This window comes from Macaca mulatta, chromosome 15 (genome assembly GCF_049350105.2).
Source record: "Macaca mulatta isolate MMU2019108-1 chromosome 15, T2T-MMU8v2.0, whole genome shotgun sequence".
Lineage (NCBI taxonomy): Eukaryota > Metazoa > Chordata > Mammalia > Primates > Cercopithecidae > Macaca > Macaca mulatta.
Genome location: NC_133420.1, coordinates 106926016 through 106953141, shown reverse-complemented (window position 1 = coordinate 106953141; position 27126 = coordinate 106926016). Strand labels below are relative to the sequence as shown.

General features: G+C 40.2%; 1 protein-coding gene across 8 annotated transcripts in view; it reads right to left on the bottom strand.

Moving 5' to 3' along the window:
- Positions 1 to 27126, bottom strand: part of PCSK5 (proprotein convertase subtilisin/kexin type 5) — a 464549-nt gene that overhangs the window by 421971 nt on the left and 15452 nt on the right. For all 8 annotated transcript variants that reach the window (XM_077966251.1, XM_028835254.2, XM_077966252.1 and 5 more), the window contains exon 2: positions 777 to 881. In XM_077966251.1, the coding sequence (XP_077822377.1) occupies positions 777 to 881 (105 nt within the window). The remainder of the gene's footprint in view (positions 1 to 776; positions 882 to 27126) is intronic.

Genomic DNA, 27126 nt, shown 5'->3' with positions numbered 1-27126 from the left:
CAGTCAAAACTCCATTCCTTCCTCCAACTTAATGAATAAGGGCAGATACTTAACTCGACCTCAGAGTCTTAGTTGTCGGCTATTAGTTTGTCCCTAACAACCCTCAGCTTCCCATCTCCCATTTCAATGCTGCCCCACTTCTCTAAAATGGGAGAACCTATGCATAGCATGCTTGCTTCTAGGCTCTCCCAGGGCTATGTTGTCTGCAAAACCCAAAAGGACTTGGCGCAAGAAAGATACCTGATGAGGCCCCAAGAGCAGGAGTCAGCTTCTCTCCTTTCTGGGCTCAGTATCCCACCTGTTCCAGACACAGTCTAGTCCTGAAGCTGCCAATGGTGTGGGTCTATCAATGCCAAGTAAAATCACGAGGATTCACGGTGATCTGTACCCCTGACCTAAGGATTCTGGAAGAAAACCCTCCTTTTGTGGAGCTCATACAACCTCAGATCTGTATGCAAATAGGCAGACAGCATGGTATTGTTACAGTTCAGCTGTTCTCAATCAAACTGTCTTCCCCAGTCCCTAGGCCCTCTCACTTCTCTGTGAGAACCCGTAGCTATGGATACCCCTGGGCTGCTCTACAACTGGGATTTCAATAAAAATCAAGCCACTGCCTATTTTTGTCTAAAGAGGAAGCAAAGACACTAGACCAAAGGATAATATGACAGTTCTAGAAATCTGAGTCTTCATGCTGGTCATCAGCTCCTAGTGTGTTATCACCAATGAAAAATGCAGAAGCTTTGCTTCTTGGTCCCCACCCAACTGGTTCTTCTTACCTTTGGTTCCATTGAAATGAAACTGTGGTTCCCTCTGCTTGAGATAACTGACCTTTTAATCGTCCTGCTATGGTAGAAGTGGTAGTAGTCCTTCAGGGCCCCTATCTGCAAAGGAAGGGTGGGAAGGAAAGAACAAAAGAAAGACATTAATGCATGAAAAACATCTTCTGTTTTCCTGTTTTTCATTTAAAAAGGAACACAAAATGAAAAAGGTCCATAAATTATGCAGCTGCTGGCTGTGCTTAAATGTTACCTGAACCTTGGTGATCACTTTTCTAAAGAAGGACATGTGATATGAAATGGAGTGTCCTTGAGGCAGTGACTGCGGAACTAAAGATTATAATGGGGCAGCTTAGCCTCTCCAATCTCCTTTTAATGTTTAATTTATATGCAGCATTTTAAGTAATTCTATATCAATCTATACCCAAATGTGGGAAAGAGGGGGAAAAAAATCAAATAGCTATCTAGTTATAAAAACACATTGCATTTTGTTTGCTCTGAGAAATGTACAATGAAGGACCTTGTTAGATTATTTATATAGCTAATTTGAAATATGTCTTAAGCAATTGATCATTCACAAAGATAACATGACTCGGTTTGTTTCTGACTTCTGTAGAGAGTATAAATATAGAGCTCTTATTCATTTATTGCAAAACTAAAAGTAAAATCGCAATTTCTAAAACGAGACAAAAATCATACACCCTACCAATCAGCTAAGTTTCCTGTATAAAGACAGTTGGTTCTACTTTATCTTACCCATTTCTTCAACATTCCAGTCCTCCCATTTACATACACCTTTCCTCAGGTAGCTCTGTTTAGGATGGCTTTGAAAATGAGCCCCTGTCCACTTTGAAAAAGCAAACGAGCAAAACCTCAACCAACCATATTTTCTCAGCAAATTATAAAATGTAGATCACAGAATGAAAACTGAACCACGCATTGAAGACAGAAGAGCTCGGTTCTAATTCCAGCTGACACTCACCAGAGCTAAACAACATACACTAAGTCTCTGTTTCCTGTTCTATAAAATTGGACTTTGGGCTAGTTAATTTCCAAGACCACTGCAGCGCCCAGATTCCATTCTTTGACGCTCACATGCTTTGGGCAAATACTATAGTAGCTGTTTCTCCAGGACATCCATGGCTCTGCCCTAAAATAATGACTATCATCAGGAAGTTTTCCAATTGGGACAAGTCAAAAGTTCAACTTTCCTAATTTAAAAAAAAAAAAAAAAAAAAGTCTTGGCCCAGGTTAATTTTTCCAGATAAAAGCTTCATTTCTCATTCCCTTCTTTGCATCACGTTCTCAACCATCATCCCACTCGATTTCTGTGCTATTTAGAAATCATGTCCTCACTAGGGCTTTACACAGTAATTAAATGTCTCATCATTAAGATTTGAAAGAAAGTCTAAGTCTCACATTTTTTATTCAAGTGGAAACTGCTCTGACCTACACAGATGAAATCCTGGACTCTGAAAACAAGTGGGGAATGCAGGCGGGGAAGCTTCTCATCTCAATGATCCTGGACTCTGAAACCGCAGTGAACAATGAGGAAGAGGGCACAGATGCCAGCCCCAGCCTCCAGAAGTGTTTTAAGGAGGGATTTACAGGCCCATTTTAAGATTCCAGAGGACTAAGGGTAGAATTCAGGAGTGGTTGCATAATCCTTTACAAGAAAACCTTAAAATCCCAAGAAGCTTAGAGTTTTCATCGCCTGTAACTTTTGTCAAGAGCTCTCTTTGGTAAATACAGTAGTTCTCATGGAAAGAAACAGAATCTCCATGAGGAAGATAGATCCTCACAGAACAACCCCCTCTCATATGTTTTCTACACAGTAGCTGGAATGAAGCTTTCAAAATACAAATCCGGCTGTGTTCTATATCCTACCCCTGCCTAAAATCCTTTAGTGGATTCCCTTTGCCCTTAAAATAAATAGTATCAGTCAACAATTAATAATATTTCATAATATAGTTTTAAAAAGTAAATCAGAATAATAATATTGTATTAAACTTTTATTCACACTGTGCCAGGAACTATTCCATACGCTTCATCTAACTCACTGAATAGACCATTCTCCTCCTCTGACCTAGGGGCCTGCGTGGTCTGGCCCAGCCTCTCTCTGGCCTCACCTCAAATCACACTTACCAGCATTCTCTCTGTACTCTGGCTGATATTGTTTGGCTGCGTCCCCACCCAAATCTCATCTTGAATTGTAGCTCCCATAAATTCCGCATGTTGTGGGAGGGACCCAGTGGGAGATAATTGAATCATGGGGTGGGTTCCCCCATACTGTTCTCATGGTAGTTAATAAGTCTCAAGAGATCAGCTGGCATGGTGGCTCATACCTATAATCCCAGCACTTTGGGAGACCAAAATAGGCGGATCACTCGAGGTCAGAAGTTCGAGACCAGCCTGCCCAACATGGTGAAACCCTGTTTCTGCTAAAAATACAAAAATTAGTTGGGCATGGTAGCACATGCCTGTAATTCCAGCTACCCAGGAGGCTGAGGCAGAAGAATCACTTGAACCTGGGAGGTAGAGGTTGCAGTGAGCCAAGATCGTGCCACTGCACTCCAGCCTGGGCAACAGAGCGAGACTCTGACGGGAAAAAAAAAAAAAGAGCTGACGGTTTTATAAGGGGAAACCCCTTTCGCTTGGCCCTCATTCTCTTCTCTTGTCTGCTGCCATGTGAGACATGCCTTTCACCTTCCTCTATGATTGTGGGGCCTCCCCAGCCACATGGAACTGTAAGTCCATTAAACCTCTTTCCTTGGTAAATTGCCGAGTCTTGGGTATGTCTTTATTGGCACCATGAAAATGGACTAATACACTGGCTATGCTGGACTTCCTTCCATTCCTTGACTGTGTCACGCTCATTGCTCCCTCCACCTGTAGCACCTCCCCTACTTCCACCCTCTCCGACTGAACTCCTCTTCCTCATACTTTGAGTCTCATCTCAAGTAGGAAGTCTTCCAAAACTCCCCAGGCGAGGTCAGCGTCATTAATTATACCATCTCATATTAATAGAATCAAAAGAATATGCACCTCTAGTTATACCTTAATTAGTACAATTACTGGTTTAATGCCTGTGTCCCCATCAACCCATATGTTCTATTGAGACAGGAGCACATCTGTTTGCTCAACCATTTTATTCCCAGCTCCTAGTGCATGGCTCAACATAGGATAGAATCTCACTAAAGACTGCTGAATGAATGGCCCAAAAATCAGAATCCAGCCGAGTGCGGTGGCTCACGCCTGTAATCCCAGCACTTTGGGAGGCTGAGGTGGGGGGATTATGAGGTGAAGAGATCAAGACCATCCTGGCCAACATGGTGAAACTCCATCTCTACTAAAACTACAAAAATTAGCTGGGCATGGTGGCACACGCCTGTAGTCCCAGCTACTCGGGAGGCTGAGGCAGGAGAATTGCTTGAACCAGGGAGGCAGAGGTTGCAGTGAGCCGAGATCATGTCACTGCACTCCAGCCTGGCGACAGAGCAAGAGTCTGTCTCAAAAATAAATAAATAAAATAAATACATAAATAAATAAATATCAGAATACTTAAATTACTAAAACCACATACAGTAGAGCTACATGCAGCTCAAAATCTCTAGTATGAGTATCAAAGAATTATCACATCAAGGCTGATTTCAGCAAAAATGGTTTAGTTCTACCTTAACTGCAGTACCAACTCTTCCAATGTTCTGAAGGTTGTGGGTTGAGACATCTCTACCCTTTATTTTGTTTCATTTTGCTTGCAAGACAACAGTTAAAGAGTAAAGTGCCTTAGTTCAATTATTCTGCCCCATCTAAACAAAATAATCTATCACCTTCTAGGAATATATATATATAAAAGCATGTTTATGTCTCTCATCTATTAATATGCATGTTCCTTATTGACGAGAATTATCTTTTGTATTCTTTCAACAGCACCAAGCATACTATTGGGCATTTAATAAATATTAAGAAGCAAAATGTCACAACACGTTGGAAGTTATTCAATAGAAAGGCAGTGTATGAAAAAAGAGCAGTGATATTATCTATAAGCAGGCATTCCATCTAGCTTCTCCAGGGTAATGTAAAACAAAAGCTGATCGTGGTTACGTTATTCAATAGCAGCAAGGACTAAAACAAGAAGCAATATATAACTAACATGGGGATATCTTATAAATAAATCAGAAACAACAGGAGTATATGAAGTATAAAATCAATAGCAAATAGTGCAAAGCCCAACCTTTTCCTTAACGCTAGCTACATAAAGGAAAGAGAGAATAATTTCTTCACTCTTAGCCCTCTAAAGCTCCTCTTCTATACAGTCACACACTAACACAACTCTATACACAACTCTAAGTCAATGAATTTCATCTCTTGTTCCTGATTCTGTCAAGTTTTTGTGCTTTTTCTTCCTGAGTGGTAGCCCGTCACCCTTGCACCGAGAATTCTCCTATCTCTATCCTTTCTAGAACCAAAATGTGTTCTTAGGAAAGGCGTTGTAAAGTATTTTATACTAATAAATGACCGGTAGACTCAGTGTTTCAGTTCTTTCAGGGACAACTGCATTTGATGAGAAAATTAAAACTTGAGCCAAATGAATGCGTTCACAGAGCCTGTTATTTTGAAAAAATAACCATTGAAGTTTTGGGTTTACTTTTTTTTCTAGCAGCAGGAGGGCACCTTCCCAATGTTCCTACATTTTCGTATCACAAGCAAGCTGATGACTTTTGAACAGAGAGCTGAGACCCATGCGTTACACTGGCTTTGCCCCTGAGGAGCTGTGTGGCCTTTTAGAAATCATTCACCACTGGCGGCTTCACCTGAGCATGCAGCGAAACCCCTCACCAGTCTAATGACACAGAGTTTGCAGCTTCCTTGTACATAGTTCTGAAAGGTGACCAACTGACCCCCACAGAGAGTTTACCCAAGACTAAGGAATTTCCTGGGACACAGGATTTTTCAGTGCTGAAATAGGGACAGTTGGTCACCTAGTTATGAAGCACTGGGGTCACCAGCACTGTGGCCCCCTTGAAGAACCAGTCACTTCTCTCGGGCTGCTTCTCTGCTTGGTTTTCCCTCCTGCCTTCCTCAATTTATAGATTCCTCCAAATTCTGTACCTCCTTTTTGAAAAGTAGTTTACCTTCATTCTACACACAAATTAACCACAGGGGCAAAAGCTGGAATGGACATTTCACGAAAGAAGATATACAAATGGCCAGGTGTGGTGGCTCACGCCTGTAATCCCAGCACTTTGGGAGGCCAAGGTGGGTGGATCACGAGGTCAGGAGATCGAGACCATCCTGACTAAGACCATGAAACCCCATCTCTACTAAAAATACAAAAAAATTAGCCGGGTGTGGTGGCGGGCACCTGTAGTCCCAGCTGCTGGGGAGGCCGAGGCAGGAGAATGGCGTGAACCCGGGAGGCGGAGCTTGCAGTAAACCGAGATCGCACCACTGCACTCCAGCCTGGGTGACACAGCAAGACTTTGTCTCAAAAAAAAAAAAAAAAAAAAAAAAAAGAGAAAAAAAAGAAGGTTTACAAATGGCCAATACACACATGAAAGAATGCTCGAATGCAAATTAAAATCATAATAGCACTGCACACACACTACAACAGCTAACATTAACAAGACAGGCAATGCCAAGTTTTAATGAGATTGTCGGGCATGAGAATTCTCATATATTGCTAATAGGAGCATAAAATTGTTCAACATCTTTGCAAAACCATTTGGCCATTTATGAAACACACACTCTCTTCATGATCTAGACATTTTGTCTCTAGGTATTTACCCAAAAGAAATTAAAACATTATTTCTAGACAAAACTCATACACAAATGTTCATAGAATTGTCTTAATAGTAGCCCCAAACTGGAAACAATGCAAATGTCCATCAATAAGTGAATGAAAAAATATATGTACCATAACTTATTTTTATAAAGTATAAAATAGAATATAATAGGATAAAAAAAATCATATGGCATATAATAGAATTATACCCAGTAATGGAAAACAAGAGGAACAGTCAATCATGAATACATTTCAAAATATGTTAACACAAAAAAGTGCATACTATATGGTTCCATTAACATAAAATTCTAAGACAGATAAACCTACTGTATAGTGAATGAAAACAGATCAGTGATAGCCTGGGTGTGGAGTGGGAACAGGACGGGAGATGCCTGGAGCCCCACGCTGAGAATGTTTTGCATTTTGATTATGATGGTGATCCCATTGGTAATAAGTGCAAAGGTGTGTGCTGGAAACAGCTCCTCCTCATCGGCTTCCAACATCCAAACACATCTTTTCCCAGCACCCTATTCAGTGACAGCAGGTTGATGACTTAACATCAACAAGGATAGAAGTATTTACATTACAAAAAACTGGCGGAAGGTCACAAATTAGGGCCTTCTTTTCTCCAAGAAGAGCCAGTTAACTATTTACCAGCACACCACTGGGTATATACATTTGTCAACACTCAGCCAACTATATACAGGAATATACATCTATATACAGGAATATATACAACTATATACAGGAATATATACATCTGGGATATGTAAATTATACCTCAATAACCAGTGATTTCAAAAAAGTTATAAATTCCCCTTTTCTGAATTCTGGTTATCTCTTTGCAATCCACAGAGTGACTTAGAGATTGGGAAATGAAAGAATCCACGATGTGGAGCTGGAATGTGTCCTCCAGCTCACACCTACCTGTTCCTACCTGTTCAGGTGAGATGGGGAAGAACCAAGTCATCAAGACCATTGTTCTTGTTGACCAACCTCTTTCCAATACTCAAAACTGAAAAGTCTGAAACTTCTAGTTGTTAAACTCATTTCTGATTTAGACAGAAAGTTACCGAGGCAGTGCATGAGATACTGTTTTCATTAAAATTTAAGTGTGATGCTTCCTTAGCACTTGGCTAAATGTGAGAATGTTAAAATAACTGTAACTACTTGCCCTCTGTGTTCTAAACTCCGTAATATTCAAAGGAGAATCCATGAGAAGGAGGCCACGATTGCTTTCCTTCGTCACCAAGAGCATTCCCAACCTTGGGGCCCTTGCACCTCCTTCCTTCCGGCTGAAATGCTCCTCCAGAAATCTCTAGAACTCACTTCCTCACTTCTCAAAGACCACCTTCTTAGGGAGGCTTTCTGTGACCATCCAGTTTAAAGTTACTGTTGCCCCTCTGGCATACCCCATACCCTGATTTATTTTTCTCCATAACACTTATCCCCATATAACATATATATTTATCTTTATGTGACCCATTTATTGTTGTCTTTCCCCACTAGAATGTTAGCCCCATAAGGGCAGAAATTTTTGTTTTATTCACTGCTGGATTAGTCTCAGCTCCTATTAACAGCACCAGGCACACTCAATAAATGAGTAGAATAAAATGAATGAATAGCCCCTGGCATTGAAGAACTCAAAATAACAGTGGGCATGTCTCTAAACTTTAGGGAAAGTTTCTTGCTCATTCTTTTATAGCCCTTTTTGGGTAAATCATTGACATATAATGTAGCATATGCTCTATGCTTAGTAAATAAATGGTGAATGAATAAAAAATATATCTGAAATTAAGAATATATCACCAATAACTATATAATCATCAAAGTCTGTCTTTATATTTCTCAGTCCCCTCCCTCATCCCATCACACTTGACTTCTTCAAATCACTAAACAAAAATCATACTTATAACAAGGCTATTGAATTAATTTTAAAATAGTAAGTCAGAAGTCAAGGGAATGCAGCAATCTGATGAACTGCTAATATTTATGAAGTACAAGCCAGCTATTACTTCACTGCGGACTCACAACAGTATCAGCAGGCTATCATCATCCCCGGTCTACACACGAGACAGCAGAGGCTCACAGAGTGTAAGAACCTGCCCAGGGCCACACAGTTAAAGGATGAAGCTAAGATTGACGGTGGGCAGCCTAATTCCAGAGCAGATGCTCCTCACTACCCTAAAAGATGTTTGAAATACAAAGCTTCTAAGGATGAACTTAAAACTACAGCTACCCAGAGATCTCAACCGCTGTCCAGCAAGCTGTATTTCTAAGAGTTGTATAGAGAGGGGATATTTTCTAGGAATATTTCCATCTACTTTGAGCAGATGCAAAAAGAGATTGCCAAGTATCTCCAAGAGTAAGAGAGAGCTCATTCCTTTTCTCTGGGGGCGGGGGATGGGGGCAAGAATCCTGGCCTTCATACCTGGTTATACCGCTGACCCCAGAGAACTTACATTAGTGTTTCCATGTCGGCAATAAAGTATTTTTAAGGCATACCTTCACCTCAAAGTGTCCAAGCCAGGATTTGAAACCATGCCAGCCTAACTCCAAAACAAGCACAGCATCCTGACACCCAAGATTTGTAAATGCTATTGCAACAGGCAGTAGAATGCCACACAATGACACAAAAGCTATTTTTCTTAGACTTTAGGTTTAAGTCAGTCATTCAGAGAATCCTTGATTCCTTCCTAAATTCCTTCAGGTTGAGACTCAGCTTTGAGCTTTTCAGAGAACGGCATTGGAGGGCATGAATTCAGAGCAAAATCACTACAGTATAGTTATTTTTAAATCAGGGTGCTCAAGGAAAGATATATAATCTCTATAATTTCAGATGTCTAATCTCTATGAAATGCAGGTATGTGGTCGGCTGATTAGTGCTCCCCATCAAATGTCTACATCCTAACCTCCAAAACCTATGAATATGTTACCTTTATGGCAAAAGAGACTTTGCAGGTGTGATTAAGTTAGGATCTTGAGATGGGGTTTAATAACATCACAAGGGTCCTTATAAAGAAAAGAGGAGGCAGCAATTAGAGAAAGAGATGTGATAACCAAAGCAGAAGTCAGAAAGAAGGAGATGGAAGCAGAGACTGGAGAAAGATTTGGAAATGCTATGCTGCTGGCTCTGAAGATGGTGGAAGGGGCCAACAAGCCAAGGAATGCAGACAACCTCTGGAAGCTGGAAAAAGCAAGGAAACGAAGTCTCCTCTAGAATCTCCTGAAGGAGCACAGCTCTGCCAGTATCTCAAGTTTTGGTTAGGACTTCTAGCCTCCAGAATTGCAAGATAATAAATTTGCATTGTTTCAAGACATTGAGAGTGTAGTAATTTGTTACAGCAGCAATAGGAACCTAACACAAGGTAGAAGTGTCACCTCAGGAGACGCCCATAGGAAAATGAAATGACCATTGGAATTTGGTGCCTTTTTATTCTTCGTAATTTTCAGGAATCCTCAGGTATTTGGTTATCAGCTTCCAAATAGTTATACCAATATAGCTATAGCAATATAGGTACTCTGCTAAGCACTTTTTTTCACATAATCTTGATCTTGTTTAATCCTCAAAATAAACTGAAGTCCAAAATGAAGCAATTTACCTAGAAAAATAGAACTAGTAAATGGCTTATCTATTCAAAGCCACTGTGTAATTAACATGACTACCAATAAACATTCCCACTTCCTGAATGCTTTCCCTATATTATGTCTAACCTTCCCAACAACCCTCCAAAGGAGGGAGAATTACTCTAATTTTATGCACAAGGAAACAGACTCTAAACCTAAAAGAAGTTAAGTAATATGCCCAAGTGAAGAAGTGTCCAGGCCAGGATTTGAAACCAGGTCAGCCTGACTCCAAAAATCTATGCTTTTTCCAGGTACAACACCTTGATTTTATTTAAAACTTACTCAAAGGGTTTTGTAGAGTCACATTCAATTGCATAGGTATGCTAACATAGTATCCCCAACCTGTCTCACCTCCTTGCCCTCACTAATATGAAGCCTCATTATTTTACTCTAAAGCCACCTGAATAGAGTACAGAAGAATTTAAGTCCTCATAGTTTACCTTACTAGCAAGTAATCAAAAACATCTTGATTACGAATCCTGAGCAGGTAAGAAACAGATACAACACTTTCACCAAGGAAACTTAAGACACAGCAAATTGAATAAGCACCAGATTTTCCCAGGTTCATGTGAAAATCTGATGGTCTGTCCATCTATTCACAAGGGACATGAGATTTGCCTCAAAGCAAATCACAGAATCTCAGAGCTGGAAAACACCTTCATAAGATTTTAGTCTGCCCTTCCCCACTGGATGCAGAAATCCTTCCTTCCAATTGGCTAGGGTGCTGCATTTTCTGGGGCAGCCCATTTGTTAGAAAGTTTTTCCCAATAATTAGCCTAGGTCCACTGACTACTCAAGGCAACAACCCAACAGCATCATCCCTCTTCTACATGGCAGACAGCCAACAGATCCCTACTGGGTCTTCCTTGTTTCTGGCCAAACCTCAAAGTTCCTCCATTTTTTCTCATGTAGCAAGCTTTTGCAGGTTACTTCCCCTAGACAAGCCATCTGTAATGTCTCCCCAGAAAACTTGGAGCCCAGAACATAACACATCTCAACTCCAGGTAAGGGGGAGCCGGGATGGACTCCATAACACCATGACCTCCCATGGCAATGTACTTCTAATAAAGTAGTTTAAAATTAGAATACTTTAGCAGAATAAATAATCCTTGGGAACTCTTTTTAACTTGGTTCTCCTCCAGTCTGTACTTTAATTTTTTTAATGTACATGTAAATGATAGAAATCTATATTTCTGTCAAAGGTTGAATTTCATTTTCTGTACCCTACCAATGCTTTTACAGGCTATCAGACATTCATCCATTAACTGAGTGTGTACTATGTGCCAAGCAATGATCCAAAGACACTGCAGATAGAGTGAACAAAACACAGTCCCTGTTGATATGAAGATAATGTCCTGACTTGATTCTGCCAACCCCATGGTGTCAACTGTGAGTTTGAAATATATGTCTTCTACTGAATTAGAACATTTCTCCCAAGAGTACTCAAATAAATTTTCATATTAGCACACTACAGATAAGGACTGGGTTCAACATTCAACCTACAGTACATTTATAACAGTTATTTAAGAATGACCTGGCAATGACATTACACTGTTATTTTCTTCAATCCATTTTTGTCCAAAATGAGTAATTATATCCTTAATATAAAATAACCCATGTACTCCAGTCCTCAGATAAGAGCATTTATTACTGCTATTTATAGTCAGCTATTCTTATGAAAATTTCTTCAAAACCCATCTGTAAGTAATTTCTGGAGAAACTTACAGAAATTATTGTTTAATATTTAAGCTATCCCACCTGTTTTTAAGACACACATTTCCCATACACACACACACATGCATACACACACACACACAAATGAAACAGAGAGCCCAAGAGAGGCTGAGAGAAAGAACACATGTCTGAAAATGGGGTCTGCACTCCTTTCTGTAGCATCATCTCAGGAACCTGAAGCATTGCCACATAGATGGAAACAAACAGAAAATAGTACATATTTTTACAGGTGAAAACATTGCTAGAATTACCGCCTAGAACAGTATATGTTCACTTTAGGTTCAGTGATGCTCAACGCTGTCCATGCATTAGAATTATATGGGGACTTTAAAAAGTACTCATGCCAAAGGACCGACCCCCTGACCCCCGCATACCTGCCCCAGAGATTCTGATTCTGACTTAAGGGTCTGAGTTAAGGCCAGGGCATCGGTACTTTTCTCTTTGAAAACCGACTAGGTGATTCTAATATGCAGTCAAGGTGAAGAACTACTGTTTCAATTCATCCATCTCATTCAGCAGAAATAGAAACATTTACCCTGAATCCTGCAATCTCCATTTAAATATTCCTACCTAGTTAATTAAAATAAGCTTAAATGAAAAAAATCTCTAATCACCTTTTTATTTTAAAACTAATGTAACTGGCATGTTTCATTCTTTACGCCTTCTATTAATGATCCCAAAAGCTCTCTCTCCCCTCAAAAAAAAATTTAGAAAATATGTATTTGAATGTGTATGGTATAATCAGATTCAGAATTGCCAACATTTTTTCCATACTGGTAAACAGAGGCTATTTTGAACTCTATAGCTTTTTTTTTTTATTTTGTTGTTGTTGTTATTGTTGTTGTTGTTGTTTTGGAGGGAGAGTCTCACTCTGTCATCCAGGCTGGAATGCAGTGGTGTGATCTCGGCTCACTGCAACCTCTGCTTTCCAGGTTCAAGCTATTCTCATGCCTCAGCCTCCAGAGTAACTGGGATTACAGGTGTGTGCCACCATGCCCAACTAATTTTTGTATTTTTAGTAGAGACAGGGTTTTGTCGTGTTGCCCAGGCTGTTCTCGAACTCTTGAGCTCAGGCAAACCACCCAGCTTGGCCTCCCAAAGTGCTGGGACTACAGGCATGAGCCATCGCACCCGGCCTTGAGCTCTATAGCATTTTAAATAACCCATTTTATTCTTAAAGGAGAAGATTCAGAGTGGACAAGATGTGAGCATTAAATTAAAAACATGTGATAGATTCTAGCACTTTGGGAGGCCGAGGTAGGAGGATCGCTTGAGCCCAGGAGTTTGAGGCTGCAATGAGCTCTCATCACCACAGCACTCCAGCCTGGGTGATAGAGAGAGACCCCACCTCTTTTTTTTTTTTATTATTATACTTTAAGTTCTAGGGTACATGTGCACAATGCGCAGGTTTCTTACATATGTATGTATACATGTGCCATGTTAGTGTGCTGCATCCATTAACTCGTCATTTATATTACGTATATCTCCTAATACTATCCCTCCCCCCTACCCCCTCCCCACAAGAGGACCCGGTGTGTGATGCTCCCCTGCCTGTGTCCAAGTGATCTCATTGTTCAGTTCCCACCTATGAGTGAGAACATGCGGTGTTTGGTTTTCTGCTCTTGTGATAGTTTGCTGAGAATGATGGTTTCCAGCTGCATCCATGTCCCTACAAAGGACACGAACTCATCCTTTTTTATGGCTGCATAGTATTCCATGGTGTATATGTGCCACCTTTTCTTAATCCAGTCTGTCACTGATGGACATTTGGGTTGATTCTAAGTCTTTGCTATTGTGAATAGTGCTGCAATAAACATACGTGTGCATGTGTCTTTATAGCAGCATGATTTATAATCCTTTGGGTATATCCCCAGTAATGGGATGGCTGGGTCAAATGGTATTTCTAGTTCTAGATCCTTGAGGAATCGCCATACTGTTTTCCACAATGGTTGAACCAATTTACAGTCCCACCAACAGTGTAAAAATGTTCCTGTTTCTCCACATCCTCTCCAGCACCTGTTGTTTCCTGATTTTTTAGTGATTGCCATTCTAACTGGTATGAGATGGTATCTCATTGTGGTTTTGATTGGCATTTCTCCGATGGCGAGTGATGATGAGCATTTTTTCATGTGTCTGTTGGCTGTATGAATGTCTTCTTTTGAGAAATGTCTGTTCATATCCTTTGCCCACTTTTTGATGGGGTTGTTTGTTTTTTTCTTATAAATTTGATTGAGTTCCTTATAGGTTCTGGATATTAGCCCTTTGTCAAATGAGTAGATTGCAAAAATTTTCTCCCATTCTGTAGGTTGCCCATTCACTCTGATGGTAGTTTCTTTTGCTGTGCAGAAGCTCTTTAGTTTAATTAGATCTCATTTGTCGATTTTGGCTTTTGTTGCCGTTGCTTTTGGTATTTTAGACATTTAGTCCTTGCCCATGCCTATGTCCTGAATGGTATTACCTAGGTTTTCTTCTAGGGTTTTTATGGTTTTAGGTCTAACATTTAAGTCTCTAATCCATCTTGAACTAATTTTCATATAAGGAGTAAGTCACCATCATCAGAGACCCCACCTCTTAAAAAACAAAACAAAACAAAAAACATGTGATAGAGTCTAGCTTGGGACAGCTTATGGCCCTGTCACTCCAAGTTTAAAAACCCTATTAGGAGGAGAAGCTCCCCCTATATCTTTGCTAATGGCTGTTCAGTTCAGAGAGGTTTCTTTTTTTGTGTCTGTGTGTGACGGAGTCTCACTCTATCTCTAAGGCTGGAGTGCAGTGGTTTACTGCAACCTTTGCCTCCCGCGTTCAAGTGATTCTCCTCCCCCAGCCTCCTGAGTGGTTGGGAATACAGGCATGTGCCACCATACTCAGCTAGTTTTTGTATTTTTTGGTAGAGACGGGGTTTCACCAGGTTGGCTAGGCTGGTCTCAAACTCATGACCTCAGGTGATCCACCCACCTCGGCTTCCCAAAGTGCTGGGATTACAGGCGTCAGCCACCACCCCCAGCCCAGAGATGCTTTTTGTTCACTTGTTCTCATCTGAGTCCTTCTAAGGATTGGTAGAGTTAGCACCTGCACCGTGGTGACCACAAAAGTGGGCCCAGAGTAGGGGAAGAGCAGCAGCATCTGTGGATAATGGCAGAGGGGAAGTGGGCGAGGCTTTTAATCAGATGTGAAGTTCTGCATCTAGGCAGATGTGAGGATGGGTCCTCTTTTTACAGTTCCTGAGGTTCAGACACTGTTGGCAGCCATTGGCTTGTTATATTAATTAAAGACATTACAGATACATACCTATCAAAACAGATAAAAATAAAAGGAAAAAATGGAATATCAAACGACGGTGAGGATATGGAGTAAGCGGAATACTCATACGTTGTTGTTGGGAATACTTGGAAAACAGTTTGGCAGTTTCACATAAAATTAAATACTCACTTAACATACAACGCAGAAATCCTACTCCTAAGTATATTCCCCCAAGAAAAATAAAAACTCAACGTTCACTCAAAAACTTGTACATGACTGTTAGAGCAGCTTTAGTCATAATCACCAAACACTGGAAACCACCCAATGCCCTACAGCTGGTGAACAGATAAACCGGTACATCCATACAATGTAATACTGCTCATCAATAAAAAGGAGCAAACTATTGATTAATTAATCAAGGATGAATCTCAGATGCATTACAACAAACGAAAAAGCAAAACTCAGAGGGCTGCCTACTGTATTATTCCAGTTATATGACCTTCTGGAAAAGAAAAGGTACACCAGAACACACATTAGCAGCTGCCAGGGGTGAGAGGTGAGAGGTAAGGCAAAAGGCTGACCACACAGCAGCACTAAGGAATTTTTCGAGGCAAAGGAATTTTTCTATATCTTTCTTATAGTGGTGGCTATACAACCATATGCATTTGTCAAAACGTACAGAATTGTACAGTGAATTTCATTGCATGCAAATGATACCTCAATAAACCTGATTTTTTTAACTCTATAGAGAAAAGCCCTGTCATCAAGAGAGCTGGTTGAAAAGGTAATGCAAAAGGAAAGGCAAAACATTAAGAAGTTATTTGTTTAGATTAAAATATATGATCAAATTGATGTTATTCAATTGAAGAACTTCCCTAAAGCCATAGCAACCACATCAACATTTGGAACTACACAGTGCAAAAAGCAACCTTGAGAATCATTTACATATGTAAAGCCTCCCTTTTATGAAAGAAATGAAATATTTCAGCATTTCCAGTAAAGTGCTGCTTTCCACTAACATGACCATCTTAGTCACAACAAAATATAAACGATTATGCTACATGATGGAGTCATTTGGAACTACTGTAAACTGAAAAAAAAAAAAAACACACACACAGCTGGCAATTTTGAAACAAAGATGAGAAGCTGTGTATAGTTTGATGTCTCCTAAGTGCTATCAGCCATACAACACCTAATATAAATGTCTTGAAATCAGTAATAAAAATCTATACATCAGTGGCTCTCAAAGTGTGGCCCTGGGGCCAGAAGCATTGGACCAGCAGCATTGGCATCTATGAGCTTGGCAGAAATGCATGTTAATCAGCCCCACCCTAACTGAATCAGAATCTAGTCATCACCTGCTCAGCCAGCTCAGTCTACGAGGTGAGAAGGAGGTCACCAAGCATGTTGATGAAGCAACATTCAACAAAGGGTGCAGGTGCAAGCACATTATCGTCCTTCCTGACCTGTGCAGTCAAGATGAAGCACCAATACACGCTGCATATACCCACCCAATCTATATTAATTTTCATTATTTTACAATGCTAAGGGCCCAACCTATGTTTAAAATAAAATGGGATTTCAAGAAGAGTTTTATCCAAACTCAACTCTAGAAGATAATGAAAAAACATTAATAATGTTCACAGTATTAGAAGTATAGTTACCTATGAGAAACTATCTTGAGGAAAACTCAGTTCGCCTCATAACCAAGTGAGTAAAATTTCAGAACTAAAAATTCCCAGGTGACATGCATACTAATAATTGTAACTATTAAAAGTTAAAAGTTTGTCTTCCCATAACCATTAGGTCCTGCCATATTCTACTTTAGGTTAATGCTCTTCTTAGCTTCTACTTCCTAAATGGAAGGACCAATAATAATCTCTAAATTTTCCTTCCTCTTTTCAAGTAAAATGTTTAGATATCTCAACAGATATCTTAGTAGAAAAATGTTATTCTTATCAGGCTTCACAGGAGTTCATCAAACACAAGCAAGATGAATAAAGTAATCCCAAATATCTTTACAATTATATCAGCAGATATGTGCAATGTGTAAAGCCAGGCTTTATTTGCATCAAATTATCAATGTCTCCTCTTGGTGTTCTGTTTTACTGATACTATCTGCCCATGATATCCATGAACTATAAATCCTGATTCTGCATAAATGAACCATCTACTCTTTGAGCTGCCTCGGGGCAAATATTGAATCTGATGCTAGCTCCCAGGTGACACATGGTTCTTCAGCAGATCATGCTCAAAGCAACAAAAATTTGAGTATCAGCCTAATTAAAATATTACCAAGATAGATCTGCTGCCTCTCACTTCACACACACTTGTTCCCAAAACACACACAAAAAAGCCAAGTGTTTTGGATTATCTGTGTGTTTCAGCATCGTACGTGATTGTCCACTTCAACAGTTTTACAACCTTGTAAACAGAATAAATAACTTATCAGGCCACGTGTCTTTGTCTTACTGTCTTATCCTATGTAACACCAATATTAACTGCTTATATTCATATGCTTTTCCCATCTTTTTTCTTTCTTTTTTTTTTTTATCTGAGACAGAGTCTGCCTCCGTCACCCAGGATGGAGTGCAGTGGCGCAATCTCAGCTCACTGCAGCCTCTCAATTCACTGCTCACTGCAACCTCTCAGCTCACTGCAAGCCTCCTGGGTTCAAGCAATTCTCCTGCCTCAGCCTCCTGAATAGCTGGGATTACAGGCACGTGCCACCATGCCCAGCTAATTTTCGTATTTTTAGTAGAGACAGGGTTTCACCATGTTGGTCAGGCTAGTCTCAAACTCCTGACCTCATGATCCACCCGCCTCGGCCTCCCAAAGTGCTGAGATTACAGGCGTGAGCCACCTCACCCGGCCCTGCTTTTCCCATCTTTAAAGAGCTTTCCCTTACATTGTTTTGTGTAAGGTAACATCACCCCTTTGGGAAACTTGTCAATAACTTCCTGTTACTTTTATAATAAGATCAAAAATGCCTTTACTGGACCCAAGGGGCTATCCTATCTGGCTCCCATTTACCTAATATCATCCCCTAACACCTCTCCCTAACCCTCACTCACTATGCAGCAACCCACTGGCCTTCCTTCCAGCCTCAGAACTCTTGCACTTGCTGTCCCATCTGCCTGGAATTCTCTTTTTTTCAATCTCTTGCTTCTTACTTCCTTCTCGTTTTTTAGATCTTAGCTCAAATATCACTTCTTCAGAAGTCAAAGTCTTCTTTGACCTCTCTGCTAAATTGCCTTCCCCAGTTACTCTCTATCTGGTCAAGCAGTTTATTTCCTTTTTAAACACACCGCTATATTGCCAGCACCTATCACAGTGGGTGGGATAAGACTGGTTGCCAAGTAAACATTTACAGAATGAATAAGTTATAATCTCCATTTTTGAAATAATAACACCGAGGCTCCGCAAAATTCAGTCATTTACCCAAGTTTATCCTAATAGCAAGAGACAGAAACAAGATTTTTCTGACACCAAGCTCAGTGCTATTTTCACCATACTATATTAAACCTAAATAGGCTAAATGGTACAGTATATCATAATTGGTGCTTGGAGTCATATTTTCAATTTTTATTAAAGTTTGAACCCTGACCTGATTAACTTTAAGATTAATATCTTTATCTCAACAATTCCTGAGCCTGGTTTTAAAGTGCCAAGCTTTTAATTTTCTTTCTTAACATAAAAAGTCCACTGACCTTTATCTCGGCAGTTTGCTTAGTCTTAAATATATGTCAAATAAACCCAAAAAAGAGTTTAAATAACCATTATGCCTACCAAGTAAATGTTTATATCCATAAAACAGAAAGTTAGAAGTGATGTTTAAGAACATGTAACTTCCCGCACTAGATTGACTTTTAAGTATCTCTCTTCCATCATTCTAAGTACTTACTGTTGATGTAAAAGATAAACTCAATACAGTGTTTTACCAAAAGAATCACTGCAACATTTATAGATTTTTGTAGTAACTCAAGACTTATACTTATCTGGACAATTCCTCATATCTGCATAAGTGAAGAAAAAGTACATTTAATATATATTAAGCTTCCATCAGAGGTTTCTACACAACTGAAAATTAATCCATGAACTACCTTAATATTCCAAACACCGGATATTGCCTGACTGTTTTATTTGCATTGTTCAAATACATGCAGGTAATTTAGTGGAAGAACAGGGCTTCACAAGTTTTCCTCCCTCTTGGTTCTAACATGCCAACAGTCTGTCACTAAGTTGTGAAATAGGTTTAAAGCCCCAAGAAATTAAAGTGATAAAGACCAAGAGTGGGGAATGGTTCCCACAGCCACAAGCACTTTCTCCTACTTCAAATGTATCATGTTAATTTTGATTCTTAACAGTGACTACATTAGATATGCAGATAATGTCTCTATTCTATTGATTTGGTTACTGTATAACTTCTACAGACCCCAAAACAGAACAGGCTGCTCAACATGATAGAGGCAGCAACTTACTCCTCATCACACAATTTCACAAACTATATAATACAGTCAGGGTCAGCCAAAGAAAGCCAAGGTTAGCTTGCCGGCCCTGAGCACTGCAGTCATGGGTAAAGGCATCCCCATTATAACACGGTCAGATTCCTACTTGGAAAAGCCATCACTATGCATGCCTCCCCAAAATGAGCCTTCTAACTTCCCCTAGGAAAGAGTTCTCTGGTTCCAAGGGACAGACCAAGATGGGCATGCTTTAGCCATTCAATCAATCATTTACCTTATTCTTAAACAGTCACCAAGGTAGAACTGTAAGCTATTCCTCACACCTTTTGCTGTATCAAAGTGTGGAATATTTATCGTTTCTTATCAAGGCAGTTTAATGAAAGGAGTGGAAAAAGCCAGATTTTCACAGAACTAGGGAAAAAAATACTATCTCTAAAACTGAATTATTTGCTTATATGCCATATACCTATACATACTAACTCCCTTGACCAATTTTCCCCACACATGTATCTCCTAAAGAAACACAGGCCCTGATAAATACAAAAATTATTAGCAAGAATTATTAAGGAAATATATACATCCTACTGAGGATCCTGAGAAATAGAAAAGCTTCACTATGCTATTAATGAGGCAACTCTCAGGAGTTGCTTTCGTAATCAGAACTTGAAGATACTGGGACTCAGGTCACTAAATACCAGTTCAGTGTTCTCTCCATACTGAAAGGAGACTTAGTTTTTTCATTTTTGCAATGAGGGTGTCAGGTGACATTCTTGCTCCCAACTCTAAAACCCAATCATCATTGGGTTTTAGGCCATTAGGTCCTCCAAAACTACCTAAAGGTCATTTATATTTTAGGAGACAAGTATTAGGGCTCCTCTAAAGCCATGGACTGTTGGAAGTGGCATTTCTTTCAAGACAAATATTAATTTAAACACACTCTTCCTAATAGTAAGTAAAAACTAAATCTGACATGGTGCTGTGGGGGCAAAAGGCAGTGCCTTAAGGGAACACTGAATTCAACAAGATTCAAGCAATAAATTTTATGGAACTTTGTCATACTCTCACATCTCAGAGCCCTTTACGATAACACTCAACTAAATCCATCTGGTTGAGTTAATAATTAGTTTAAATCTGTTACAAGTTAATGATGCACAGCCAAGTCATTCCAGGTACATGATGATACAGCGAATCTGTGACACGATTTGTAGATAACATTTTGCACTGCCTTTCATTTTCCTTTATTTCCTCCAATGATTAGAAAACTATAAATCATTTAAGAACAAACTGGACCTATAAATAAGACCTATATACATATAGGCTGGATTAAAATGGGAGAAAAAAGCATTATCTTAAGGAATAACATAGGGTTTCAGAAGGGCCTTGAAAAGTTTGAGATAGAGCCCAGGCTACTTCTATATACATATTTTGGCATTCCTTTTTTTGTAATACAGTAGGAATTACTGTATTACTATATTAGGTTCCTACTGTATTACAAAAAAAAAGGAATGCCAAAATCTGTAGCTTATTTATTTCAATATTTACATGTAACCTCCAAATACAACTATGCTATTCACCAGATAGTTCTGGAATGCACAATGTGTATTAGCTCCTAGTGTACTAGAAGCAGTGAGATGTGGTAATGAGACATGAGATGAAAGTTTTCAAATGGACATTATATTTCAATCCAGCCAGGGCAAAAAACTGTATCTAAAAACTCATTGAAAGGTATCTCATAAGTATGCAGCCTGGAGCCAAATGATTTTCTAGCCCATGTTCCCAGTATCCCCTGAGTAAGACCCTGAAGTTTACTTAGAGATTTGTTATATGTTATATTCTCTACAGAATCGATTACATTTTAAAAGCACAAATATGTGACACTAAACATCAACAAATATTTAAATACTCATATATGTATAGCTATGTAAAGATCATCCCCTATCTCAAGTGCAAATGATTGTAATTAACCAAAATCTGACACATCAAAATGCAATAGGGTTGAAAATAAGCTAATGATTCATGTGCTTTGATGGTAATGAAATGAGAAAAGACTGAGACCAGAGTGGAGGGAGAGTGGACTCCTCTGGGAAAGAGAAGCTCTGAGCTCTGTGGGAACAGCCAGCATACCAGGTGCTGAGGAAGAATGTGCCCAGTCATTGTTCTGAATCCAGGCTGCATAGTTAAGATCCCACCCAAACCCAATTAACTGGTCTCTCTGAAGGTGTCTCTTAAGGCTCCTAGTTGTTTGAAACAAGTAGCCAGGATTGAGAGCCACCTGAGTCAGGGAGCTAAGGATCAGAGAAATAAAAGCCTAAGAAGAGTTCCAAAAAATCAGGATTTGAGCGACTGCAAGGAGAGAGAGTAGGTTCATTCTAGAAAGGATCTGGTATGAGAGTGGGGTGGGGAGGTGTCCAGAGCTAGGTTCCTTTGTCATTTACCAAAAGAACAGAGAAAAATAACTTTCTGTAGAGGAAATGATATTCAGATGACTGAAACTACAGCAAGCTGAACAGATAATGTTCTCCATACTACAGACTGTAGTCATTCCTTATACTATATGTATGTATGTACACATTCTCAACAATTACCTTTTGTTATCATGTAGTAGAGAATGGGTTACGTGTCTGCTCAAAGCTGTCTAACGCTTCCCTCCTCACTCAGAAAATTCAAAGTACTGCCTGTGCATGCAAGTCTGCAAAGACCTATAGGCTTCCTCCTCAAAGCATTGTTTCAGGGCCACAAGCAGCAGTAGCAGCAGTAACAACTGAGAGCTTGTCAGAAGTGCTGAATCTCCAGCCCCATCTCAGATCTACTAAACCAGAATCCACATTTTAACAGGATCCCCAGGTGCACATGAAAGTGTGAAAAGCACCAGCCTTCAAGATTGAACCCATCTCTCCAGCCCACTCCCACTGCCTCTCCAGCCCATCTTCTACCACTCTCTTGTTCACTCCGAATCACCAGGCTTCTTGCCATGCCTCCAACATAGTAGGGTTCTCTCCTGTCCACGGCCTTTGCACTGGCTGTTCCCTCAACCAGAACGTGCTTCCTCCAGGCATCTTTAAGGCTCATTTCTTTCCTTCACCTTCTTCACAAATTTGCTCATGCCACCTTCTCCATGAAGACTTTCTAAGCCTGTTTACAATCGAAAAAAAAAAATTTCCAGTCTCTGTTCCCCTCTTCCCTTTTTTTGTTGTTCTTTTTTCTTCTTCTTCTTTTCTCCTTTCCTGTTCTCTATCCATAGCACTTACCACTATCTGACTTACCTTTTGTTTCTTATTCATTTGATTATTAGAAATCTCCTTTGATAGACTGCAAAATATGACCACAAATTCTACGCAACTCCTTCTATCAAGAGATGAAATATATATCTCTACCTCTTGACGCTAGACTTGGTCATATGACTTGGTTTGACCTATGGGATATTAAGACACAGGAAGAAACTGGAAAAGCACTTTGCACATTGAGGCTACTCTCTCAAGCTGCTGGGATACCTTCTTGTCACTATGGGAAGATACCCACCACTTCCCATAACCCAAGCCAGCACCAGCAACCAGCACCAACCACCAGATACGTGGGTGAAGCCATCCTAGACCAGCCAGGCCCCAGGTGACCCAGCAGTCAACTCAAGAACCTACCAGTCAACTCACAGCTTCAGAAGCAACAATGACTGTGGTATTAAACCACTGAGTTTCGGGTGATTTATTTCGAAGCAAGTTGGCACACTCTTCTGATGAGCACATAAGTTCCACGAACGCAGGGATCATTATGCACTGCTGCATCTTCAGGGCTTAGCACAGTGCTCAGCATAGTGTGGGCATTCTCAAATATTTGCAATGAATGTTGAAGGACAGAACGATGGCAAAGAGAAATCTCACAAGTGAAAGAAACGAATAAATGCCAGCCATGACTTCCATAGGTGAGAGACTAGAAAGTGGGAGAACAACTTCCTGGGTTCACTATAACCTTTGCCTTTTCAGAAATAGGTTGAACAAAATAAGATTTTTAACTACTTTGGCAATAGAATATCATAGCAAAAAAAAAGAAAAAGCTTACATTTTCACATGCAATATATCAATTATTTCAAAATAGTTCTTGTTTCATGATGCTTAATTTGCCTAAGACTTTACAACCAGGTGACCTTTAGAATATTTTTCACATTACGCAGGCTTTACTCTCCCCCATTTTTAAGCTACTCAGATTTTTAACAGATCCCAAACCGGCAAACCAAATCACTGCATGTTGCTTCAATTCTGTCTTGCCAAAGGAGAAAAATCTGCTGCTTTGGATTCATTTCAACAGTTGGAAATTCAGGCCATCACATTTTAAATCTCAGATGTTCCCCCACTGTGTCCACATCACATAAATCAGTGAGTGAACTGATACCCACATGTTTGTGAAGCCAGTTCTCTCACAACTAAAGCATAATGTCCTTTGGAATGGAAAGGCAAATTTAAGTGGGTTCTGCAGCAGTGGGTGTCATAATTCTGGAAGCACAACGTGGCCCTCAGCGAAGGCACAAGCAAGGGCTACTGGCAAGCAGAAACAGAGTTCTCTATTAAACGATTTTTTGAAGTACAAAATTAACATGCTATTTTCAACTGATGGGGAAGAATAAAAGACAACCTGCAACACATTAAGTTTCTGACTTCATGAAAAAAAAAAAAAAAAAAAAAAAACTCTGAATTTTCTAACGAAGCTTACCAGTGATGAACAGGTCTATCTGAACTCATAGAATAAGTTTCATCCAAAGAACCGGCAAGGTCAATAAATAATGTGAGGACAAAGAAGCAACTCTGAGAGCAATTAAGCTTTAGGACCTTTAGGGTTTCTTTCAGGAAATGCAAATCTCTAAACGACAGAATCACATACACACATTTGGAAATAACTAAGTGACTTCTGATTTTTTTCTTGGATATACATAATTACCAATTGAATAATCAGCAAAATGTATGCTGGGGTTCACTAAGGTCTTCCTGTTACATCACAGGGTTCTTATCCAGAGTATCACAATCTTTTTCTCTCCTTTGATCACCTATCTTAGTCTACACTGCACACAAGGCTAAGGAGAAAACTATTGAGCTTGGTCTTTCGTGTTTGTCGGGATGGACTAGGTTCCACCAGAGTGAACTGATTCCATGAGACTCGGTGACTTAAAACAAAAAAGGTTTATTTCTAGCTCATGTTAGTATCTATTGTGCACTGGGCTGGGAGTGCTGCTCATCGCGTCCCTCAAGGACTCAGACTAATGAAGCATCCACCATCTGGAGCTTTGCCAATCACAGGGCAGATGCAGCTCACCACAAATCACTCACTGACTGTAAATGAAGGGACACGTGCCACTTCTGCTCACATTTCACTGGCCCACTGAAGTCACCTGGCCATGCTCAACATCAAATATAGGGAAATTCAATCTTATAACACAGCCAAGGGAGAGAACCAGAAACATTCAGTGGACAGTACTAACAACTGCTGCGGGCTTTATTTACTCCCTGCCTGTTTTTGCCCACTCCCATTTATCCATTTTAGAAAATGTTTCTGAGGGCATTTTATTTTATTTTTTTTTTTTGAGATGGAGTCTCACTCTTATTACCCAGGCTGGAGTGCAATGGCACGATCTCAGTTCACTGCAACCTCCACCTCCCAGGTTCAAGTGATTCTCCTGCCTCAGCCTCCCGAGTAGCTGGAATTACAGTCACCCACCACCATACCCAGCTAATTTTGTATTTTTAGTACAAATTGAGTTTCTGCATGTTGGTCAGGCTGGTCTCGAACTCCTGACCTCAGGTGATTCGCCTGCCTCAGCCTCACAAAGTGCTGGGATTATAGGCATGAGGTACTGCACCCAGCTCTGAGGGCATTTTAACTACAGAAAATTCTTCTAGGTGCCTACTGGGTCACAAAGGTGAACCACACAGAAATCCTGTCATGTTTGTGTTTGTGTGTGTGTGTGTTTGTGTGTGTGTGTGTGTGTGTGTGTGTTTTTGAGATGGAGTCCCACTCTGTCACCCAGGCTGGAGTGCAGTGGCACGATCTTGGCTCACTGCAACCTCCGCCTCCTGGGTTCCAGCGATTCTCCTGCCTCAGCTTCCCAGAGTAACTGGGACTACAGGTGCGCATCACCACACCCGGCTAATTTTTGTATTTTTAGTTGAGACAGGGTTTCACCACATTGGCCAGGCTGGTCTCAAACTCCAGACCTCAGGTGATCTGCCCGCCTCGGCCTCCCAAAGTGCTGGTATTACAGGCATAAGCCATTGCACCTGGCCCAGAAATCCTATGTTTAGGGGGATTATTATCTAGCAGAGGAGAGAAAATCAGATAGATAGACAGACAGATAGATAGATCGATCGATCGATCGATCGATCAATAGATAGACGGCATGTGAGATGAAAATGCCAAGTGCCAATAAAAAGAAGCATACAAGGTTCAATGAGAGTTTAAACAAAGGAGGTTTTGGCCATAGGAAATTTCATTTGAGGAAATGACATCTGAGAAGCGCTTTGTAGAACATAGTGAGATCTGGACATGTGGATGTTCCGGCAGTGAGAATGACATGAGTAGAGGCGAAAAAGCAGGACATGCCAGTTCATGTGCACAGAATGGCAGAATAGTTAGGTTGAATGATGTTGAGAACCTTAAGGAAGGAAGAGGCGGAAAAGAGAAGAAAAAAGGAGAGGAAGAACTCAAGTCTTCTTGACCAGAGGAAAGGGGGAAATAGTGGGGACAGGGTAAGACTTGCACAAAAATCCACATAAGAGTAACAAAGGCCTTACCTACAGTAGTCCCATCACAATTGTGAGGAAGGAATAGCTCTACTCTCAAACTATATATCCTATGAGAAAGCTCAGCTTTTCCATCACTCCTTCATCTGACCTAGAAAATACAACTCACCTTTCCCTCTATCTACCCAAGCCTGAAGGCCTGGAGGTTTGCAGCTTGGATCTGATAAAAGAAAAGACGTCAAATGCGGAGACTCATCTCTATTGAGAGATTGGCTTCTGGCCATGTCACCCAACCAAGAGAATGTTCCTTTTATCATTAAAGGGAGTTAACTCCCAATAAATATTTGTTCTATTTGTCCTGAGTTTATTTCCTATCTCTAAGGATGTTTCTGAAGCCACTCCTTAAGGACTGAGCTGCAGGGCTTAATTTATTTCTGTTTGTTCTGGAGTCTGCAATCCCTCCTCGTCTCCGGATTTAATTTCAGTGTTTTGGTGCTTAAATGGCCAATCCGGCTAGGCCCTGCCATGAGCCTCTGACCATCATAAGAGTCTACAGCTTATTTTATACAGAGGACCTTTCTTTTAGTATCTTTCATGTGCATCAAACCTGCTTGTTTTTGCTACTTCCATTGCTTCTATATAAACAGTGAAATTTGCCCGTGATTGGAAATTGTTTCTTACTACTGACCAGTTCCTTCATTAGGGAACTCTGTGCTATTCTTCCCACTGCTCCAATAGACAAAAGACTTTCACTGCCACCCCAAGGAGATGGTCAC